At 39.9% G+C, this 7,813-nt stretch overlaps 1 protein-coding gene across 3 annotated transcripts; it reads right to left on the bottom strand.

Moving 5' to 3' along the window:
- Positions 1–382: 382 nt before the first annotated feature.
- Positions 383–7,457, bottom strand: bsdc1 (BSD domain containing 1). Of its 3 annotated transcripts, XR_014593418.1 has the most exons (12): positions 7,276–7,344; positions 6,680–6,734; positions 5,376–5,492; positions 5,045–5,212; positions 4,671–4,725; positions 4,081–4,196; positions 3,813–3,881; positions 2,802–2,886; positions 2,226–2,717; positions 1,963–2,066; positions 847–1,871; positions 383–815 (listed from the first exon to the last, which is right to left on the bottom strand). XR_014593418.1 is itself a non-coding variant. In XM_083924061.1 (11 exons), exons 1-11 carry the CDS (start codon positions 7,357–7,359, stop codon positions 1,842–1,844), a joined length of 1,302 nt encoding a protein of 433 aa, XP_083780187.1. In that variant the 5' UTR covers positions 7,360–7,457; the 3' UTR covers positions 383–1,841. The 3 variants fall into 3 exon arrangements, 2 of the variants coding, with proteins under 2 accessions (XP_083780187.1, XP_083780186.1); XM_083924061.1 differs by lacking the exon at positions 7,276–7,344 and adding an exon at positions 7,349–7,457 and having other exon boundaries at positions 383–1,871; XM_083924060.1 differs by having other exon boundaries at positions 383–1,871.
- Positions 7,458–7,813: the final 356 nt, after the last annotated feature.

The following is a 7,813-nucleotide window of genomic DNA, read 5'->3' as shown; positions in this document are numbered from 1 at the left end:
GAACTGACAGGTCAGCTCTATATTTCTGTATGGGGCACAGACGACAATGAAGCTCACGTAATGGCATCTCCCAGGAGAAAATACTGAAAATGGTTTATTGAACTCAATTATCTTTTACTTCATTTAAAGTTTTGACCAACCCTGGTTTGAGGAATTATTTGAAAATTCTACTTTTTTTCTAAGTTTTATAGAGCTGCTATTTTTACTTAGTAGCTAAACAACTTGGTTACAGAGCAACCACTAGTTGGCGTTTTGAGCAAATAGTTTTGGTATGAATGGCCATTTCCAATGCATTTCCTGCACTTTAAATAGAAGATACTCAACACTGATTTGTATCTGGTTTAAACAGCCCCATTATTTGATGCACAACACTAAGCCCATCAGCCATGAATCCTTTAATGACAATAATCATTTGAAAAATATAGTGAAATACTTGACTTTAAAAAAGGAAAGAACTTGACAGCTTTGAAAGCAGATGTTTTCAGAAGAGCTTTGATTAGTGTGAATCTGAAGGGAATACAGTCGAGAAATAGAGACATGCAACACAGTCAGAGCACAAAAACCTGAAGAACAGCCAACGTCTTTACCAAAAAAAACATACAACTCAACAGTAACCATCTGCACAATATTTTGCATGTTATTGCACAGACATGCAATCCAAAGCACATTATACAATGATTAAGCATTTATTTTAGTATAAATATTACATCTCTAGGATTATTTTTCTTGGTTGCATTACAGATTACAGAGAAAGAAATCAGGAAAAGCATGGAGCGTGCTCACATTGATCTTGGTTCTACTTGGCACACTGCCTGCTGAGCCATTTTGTTCCAAACATGAGCTGACAGAGAAATTTTAAACTGCACCGATTTGTCATATTTTCCTATACAAGTAAATAAAAACAGATGCTACCCTCAATTCAAAGCCACACAATCTGGTATTTGGACCAGCTGAATTCTATCTCAAGTTAAACATGATCTCTCTCTGATCCAGTCATAATTAATGAATTCCCTCAACCAAAATAAGACAAACAGGTCTTAGAAGTGAAACATTTAAAAGTGACATGTAGCCTGCAACACGCTCATATACTCAAATGAATCACATGATATGAAAATGACGACACACTCGCTGGATGTGTTTCAGGTGACATTTGGACAACATTATCACACTGCTGTGTGTTTTACAAGGCCATTTATCTCTTCTATAGAGTTGGGAGTGAATCCAAAATGAAAAGTGCTCAATGAATGAAGGCCAAAATATATATATTTTTTCATTTTGAAGATTCACTTGCATAATAAAGATGAGAAAAAAAGAAAAGGACACCGATCGATCATCATCCAAAGTATTTCATCTTAGAAAGGTGACAAGCAGCATTATAGTTTATGGCTATTTTGCAGCCTGCAGCTAAGTCATTGCCCAACTTGCAATGCACTCGCAACATACGTGATGTATTCAATGGCATAAAGAAAAAGGGTAAACAGCTCGTCCTCATCTGCGGTGCTACCTTTCACATTCTGCCTATCCTTAATGTTTAAAAAGGTAGTGACTGCTGTCATATGTTCTATACGTCAGAAGAAACAGCCAAGACCTGAGTCATTACCCTCGACGAGCGGACTACCTGCACTAAACTGACAGCTGACGGAGCAGTGTAAATCTTATTGCCTTGGTCTTCCCGTTGCTCTTTAGTAGGTTTACCAACATGGTCCAAACCCGGCGGTAATTCCCCTACTGACAATCATGACATGGTGACAGTGTGGACATAGAGTTAAAACACGTTGAGCATGGTTCGTCTGCCGAGAACTATCTTTAATGGCGGAACAGAGTTCGTGTTACAGTGGCTCTCAGTCCCAGTTCTCCCAGTCTTCGTCGACCTGGTGAAAAAAAACAGAAAAAGGGGTTGGTAAAATGTTCTAAATTTTTTATATTTTAATTTAACATTCTGGTAAATGTCACAACACTAACCTCTCCTGAAGCTTCGATTTTAGAGAGTGCCATTTGGACTTCTTCTTCTGTCATGTCCAGGTCAAAGTCTTTCTCCCAGTCCTCACTCACGTCGGTGCTGGACCCTGGAGACGGAGAGACACATTTGAAACTTTCTGTGACCTGACCCCTGCTACTTCGACTAAGTCTATTTTGTGGATAACTCATAACCACATCACTGAACTTAATCTTGTTTTGATTAATGCTCTCACTGCCAATGGAAAAACATCCTTGAGTCATTCTACCTTTCTTGCCATTGTTAGAGGGCGTAGATTTCCCACTGTCAGAGTTAAGCTCGAACACTCGAAGGTCCTGCGGACCCTCCTCCTTTGCTGCTTCTGGTTTAGAGGCGGGGGCAGAAGCCTGCACTGATGCCCCATCAAAAGTGACCTCCGGCTGAGTTACAGCTTCCACTTGAGCCTCAAGAGGTAAGTCACTCTTTCCAGGTTTCTGCTCTTCTTGTGTCTTGTTAGCAACATCTTCCAAGCTAGCTTCTGTCAGTTTCTTGGCCAGCTCCGTGGCAACAGGCTTTGGCCGCACTTCCACCTGCGTCGGCAGGCTGACACTGTCGCTGCTGATCGAGAGGGTGGCATCACGCTCCTCGCTGGGAGACAGGGCGGGGCTCAGCAGAGTCGTTCCTGTGGGAGCTGTCGAGGTCGTGGACAGCTGGGTTGAGCTGTCGTCCAATGGGGGTGTACAGTTGAGTTGAGATGATGATGCGGCGCCGAGGAAGTCATCTGAAAGGAACAGCAAGGCAGTGTAAGTAACAGGTTTATAAAGTGAATCTGTTTATTTGCAATGTAAAACTGAATATAGCATACCCTCCTCCTCCTCCTCCCAGCCCAGGGTCTCTGTGTGTGCAGTCTGTTCTGCTCTCTGCTTCAAGGCAACTCTCCTCGCCTCCTCCTAGAAAACACAATCACAGTGAAATGTTAACATTTGCAATAATGCAAGGATTTTACTGTGTGTTTTGTCAAAATTTAGACCGACTTTCCTAATGTAATGAATGTTTAATTTCTCGCTTAAAACATGTAAAAGGCAAAATACTGTGCCACCTTTGTGCTTTTAACTACAGGATGATAAAAAATGTAGTTTAATTCTCCTTGTGAACATCTTCACATATATCACACAGTTGCATTAATGCAACACAACACTACCATAGACTTTAGCTTCCAGAATTACCCTCGAGTTGAATCAACTCCTCACTAGTGGATAGTTGTGCTACAGATACACTGCACTGGGCAGATACTCAGGTCTGCAGTTTGACCAGGACGCTATTGTCAGCCAAAGAGGAGAAGACATACTACCAAAGCACACTTTCTGCTGAGCTGCTGACAGAGAGAGGTAAACTAATGCTTTTAGCTTAAGTTACTGTGTTGACCTGCACCAGTAGCTACACACCAAAGCATAGCAGGAAAACTTTTCTATCTTTGATGTACAGTATATTGTCGGTCTGCAGATGCCCCAGTAAATTAAATTGCAGCCCAGTTCAAGGCGGCCAGGCTGCAGCACTCGCACTCAATACTCAACTTATTTCAAAAAGGTGCTGTACACAGAAATACATGGGGAAACCCAGGTTAAAAAAAAATACCAAAATTCTACTTTAAACCTATTTTACGATCAAATTACAACATGTGTCAATTAAAGTGCATAACCAGGGCTTTCTACAGGCATAGTAGGCAGATGAAGCACCAGCAGTGACTCAGGACCTAGAGCATGTTTCAGCCAGCAGATGGCACCCAAGACAATGAAGTGAGCTGATGGGACAAAAACATCTTGAGGATAATCTGCAGTTTAGAATACACTACTTAAATAGCTGATGATTTGACTACCTGGTCCAACTGGAAGACTCTGTAGAAATACCTCTGCCAGAATTCTGAATGGGCCACAGCTGCTGGCACCTGTGAGTAAAAAACAAAACGGTCGTCATCTGGTTTACTGCACTTCTAGTCCCTGATGGCATCTTGTTCTTTTTACATTTGAAAACACTCATTGTTGGTCCCTCTGGATAACAGCAAATTAATATTATGTAATGTATTACTTCAAAACAAAACTGGAGGCTGCGTAGCAATAGGTGCTGACAAATCCATCAATACATACCATTTTGGTGTAAAGGGCTCGTATAGAGGGACTGTTGACCAAAAGCTCTGAGATTTCTCCCTTCTTATCTTCCAAACTGAAGCTAGACAGCCAGTTGTCAAACTGCTCAGGGGGACCTGGACAGAAATAACTTCTCATTAAAAAAACAAAAGATATCAAAGAGCATCGGCAAATATTAATAAGAAATGTACGTATTATCCCATTCATCTTAAAATTGTCACATTTTGAATTAAATAAACACAAATCCAGCAAACCAATAATTCTGCACTGTTTAATATTCTCATTACTCATTCCTATTCAAATACTGGCAACACTTTAGGAATGAAGAACAAAATTACTTATAGTTGTGAGGGCAGCTTTTAAAGGGAGATAATATAACATTTGATGCGACACAGGGACATTTATGTGTTACAGCAGCAAAACAAAGTAGAATAACGGATGTGTACTATAGAGAGTAAGTGATCTTACAAACTAGCTAACTATATGAATATCTATTGTTCAGTCAGAAGCATGACAAATTGAAGAATTCCTTACTTCAAACACAATAACACCAGTCTAACATTCTGGTGGAGACCTTGAACTTGTCTTACCATCAGGCTCATTGCAGTATGTAGCAGGGTCAGCTTGCAAACTGTAGAGACGTGCCTGCAGGACAAACAAATGCTTAGCTGTGGTTGTTTTGTTTCCATGCACATCATGTGCTAACTTACACAGTCCTGCAGCCTCTTATGACTAAACATAAGAAAAGAAAAACTGCCCTGAATCAACTTTGTTTAATATTTGTACGGGTCATTAACCAGGAAGTTACATTTTCCATTTATATGTTCATTCAAAAGAACCCTTGCACAAAAATCTGATGTTTTATCATTTAAACACTCCTTGTTTGTGATACAGGTAACCTGTCGTATTAACAGCTGACTATAAAGTCCATTTCTCAGCTAAAAATACAAGAACCGTTGCCTACCTTAGAACTGTCGTAGACCTCTGTAGTTCCTGCTGGTGTTGCCACCAATGTAATGACATCACAGTCAATGGTTTTATCAGGGGGTGGGGCAAGCGTGTCTGTTATCACCCCTAGAAAACTAGAAAGGCTCTTCTTCACCTTTTCTGAGGTCTCAGAGGAACCTTCCACCTGGAAAGCAGCAGTAAATAGAAATGTTAGATTAGGTATTAAGCAACTAATACCAAATTCACACAGGGACCTGGCGTGGGTCTTCTGAACACACAACCATTTGACCTGACTGTCAGGAGATATTTGATAAAAAACAATGAACAAAGTGAAGGCTTCAACTTACTGCAAGCTTGTTTCTGACAGCTGTGGCTGTAGCCACAATTGAGCAGGTTGTGTCATGTTGCACCACAGTGGAGAACTCCGTCAGGTCACGCTTTATGAATTCTAGGGCCTCCGATGACTGCAAACAAGAGGTTTGAATAATCAACATCAAAACAAAGATTCAACTTTATCTTCTACGTTAGGAAACATGCGTTTTCAGAAGGGTTTATTTACATAAAACCAGGAAATATAGTTCAATGCAGCGCACACCAAATACATAAATATAATAACTTAAAAGAAAATTTAGAAAATACATTTTCAATAATGAGTCTTTCAGTTGTTCAACAACCTTAAGGCACTATGAATTAATTAGCCTTACATCCTACTTGTTCTAAAAGTTCTTCCTGGAACATTAACATTTAAATTTTAGACACATTCTGAGATTTGTAACTTTCTCGATCGTCTGCTCGTGATAACAAATATAGCTGCGCCGGTTTAAATCTTCCCTTTTACCATAACAACGCTGTGTAAACACCTTTTACTGATAGGGGTAGATTCCAAAATCATGCCACCCTGATAACAACAGGTTTAAAAAACATATGTACAACTGTACGGTCAGCCATTGTTTGGATGAGAGGAGCCTTTGCTAAGTATCGTAGTTATATCCAGGAATTTTACAGTCATTAATAATGTGGCTGGGGTACCTAGATTTTGGCTCTGACCTTGCATGACAACTATGTGTCTAACCTACTGTATAAGGCCCTGCATGGACTCGCACATGCTTATTTATCAGAGCTTATTACACCAGATATACCAGCACGTCCTCTCCGCTCTCTTGATGCTGGTCTCCTGGTCAGTCTCCCAGTAAACAAAAAATCTGTTGCTTACAGAGCAATGTCCCATCGAACCCCATATCTCTGGAATGGACTCCCATTACATGTTAAAGAAACTCACTTAGCTAAACGTTTTGAGTCCAGATTGAAAACCTCTACTCATTATCCTATAGTAAACAATGGCACATTCTCCTTTCTGTGTCCTTTATGAACAAACGGTGTAACTTGTTTTATGTTTGCTGGTTTTTCATTGTTTTACTATTACTATTTTAATGTTGTTCAACTGTATTATTAACGCCGTTTGTTATGTATGTGTTCCTTTAATTGTAAAGTGCATTGAGACCATGTCTATTGGTGATTTTACACTTTAAATAAATTTGATTGATATCAAAGGGAGAGTAGTTGAAATATTCCTCAGAGCAAAATCAGACAAAACTATTGATACAGTAAGAAGTACCAATACCCATGATGTGGATGACTGTAAGTGGATTACCTTATCTTTGACGGCCTGGAAGCTCTGCTGAAGCCAGCCTCCCCACCAGCCTTCTCTGTAAAAACACACAGACATTTAGCAATTAGCTACTTTTACAAAAAACCAACAGAGCAGTGAAGTAATGACTCCAATTTAAAGCAACGCAACTGCACGACAAATGTATAAATATTTATCAAATGCTCAAAATGGCTTGTCAATACAGCGAGACTTCAGACTTATTGACTGTCAGCTGTTGACTTTCTCAAGCTAACAGCCTAGCTAGCTAAACGAGTTAGCTAACGTCAGCTAGCAGCGATATGCGCGCTATTGTGTCAAAATAAGCCACGAGTGAGATTGGTAAAGTTGAATAAAAACGCTAGATGTAAAAATAGAGGATGAATAAAGTCCATTCTTCATTTATGCGTGATTTCAAGGCGATCTACACCATAGCTAACCAGGCTATGCTAACGCTAGTCACGGCTGTAAACAAACGCTCTTGGTAAACAAATGTACTTCCTGAACTGACTCCGTGAGCTGCACAAGTCCAGCGTTTACACAAAGCAGTCATTCCAAATCTTAATTAAACACATAACAACAATAAGAAAGAGTATATGTACACGATGCCGGTGCTCTCTGCCGCATTACAGTACATCTTTAGAAACAAAAAGTAATTTGCGAGTTGCCCCTCACCCTTCAGCCATCTTCAGACGATGACATCATCAGTGTTTACTGAACTCTCACCCCGGTTTCATGGCTTTGAAACAATAACACACGTGATGCAATATGACTTCCCTTCCGCACAGATAATCACATTTACATACACAGAGAAATCACTGTTAAAAATAGTTATATTCTTTTACAATTTAAAAAGCCAGCTAATGTTTTTTTGCGCTATGGTGGCTGCAAAGGCTCAAACTGGACGGCAACGCCAAAACTGGTTTGGGCTGCATGAGCTTTCTTAAAGAATGAGAGGATTTTCTGTTGTTCTCTTTTACTTTTATGCATTGTTAGAAACTAGATGTAACCAACCTTTGCGCTTCATACTGTTTATGATGTCAGAAGTATAATTGTACATACCACCTCCAACAGCATCATTTGTCTGGGAACAAGACAAAATATTAGCAGCATAATTTGAAATCTGCACCCAGGGTATGC

Source organism: Echiichthys vipera (assembly GCF_963691815.1).
Source record: "Echiichthys vipera genome assembly, chromosome: 12".
NCBI classification, from domain to species: domain Eukaryota; kingdom Metazoa; phylum Chordata; class Actinopteri; order Perciformes; family Trachinidae; genus Echiichthys; species Echiichthys vipera.
Note: the sequence above shows the minus strand (reverse complement) of the source record. Positions and strands in the feature narration are given on the sequence as shown.

Excerpts from the sequence above, each read along its gene's own strand:
- bsdc1 (XM_083924060.1), bottom strand. The coding sequence starts at position 7,310 with ATGTACTGTAATGCGGCAGAGAGCACCGGCATCGT. Across the intron at positions 4,726-5,044 it reads AGGTCTACGACAGTTCTAAG|GCACGTCTCTACAGTTTGCA; the intron begins GTAGGCAACGGT and ends TTTGTCCTGCAG. Across the intron at positions 2,887-3,812 it reads GAGTCTTCCAGTTGGACCAG|GAGGAGGCGAGGAGAGTTGC; the intron begins GTAGTCAAATCA and ends TGTGTTTTCTAG.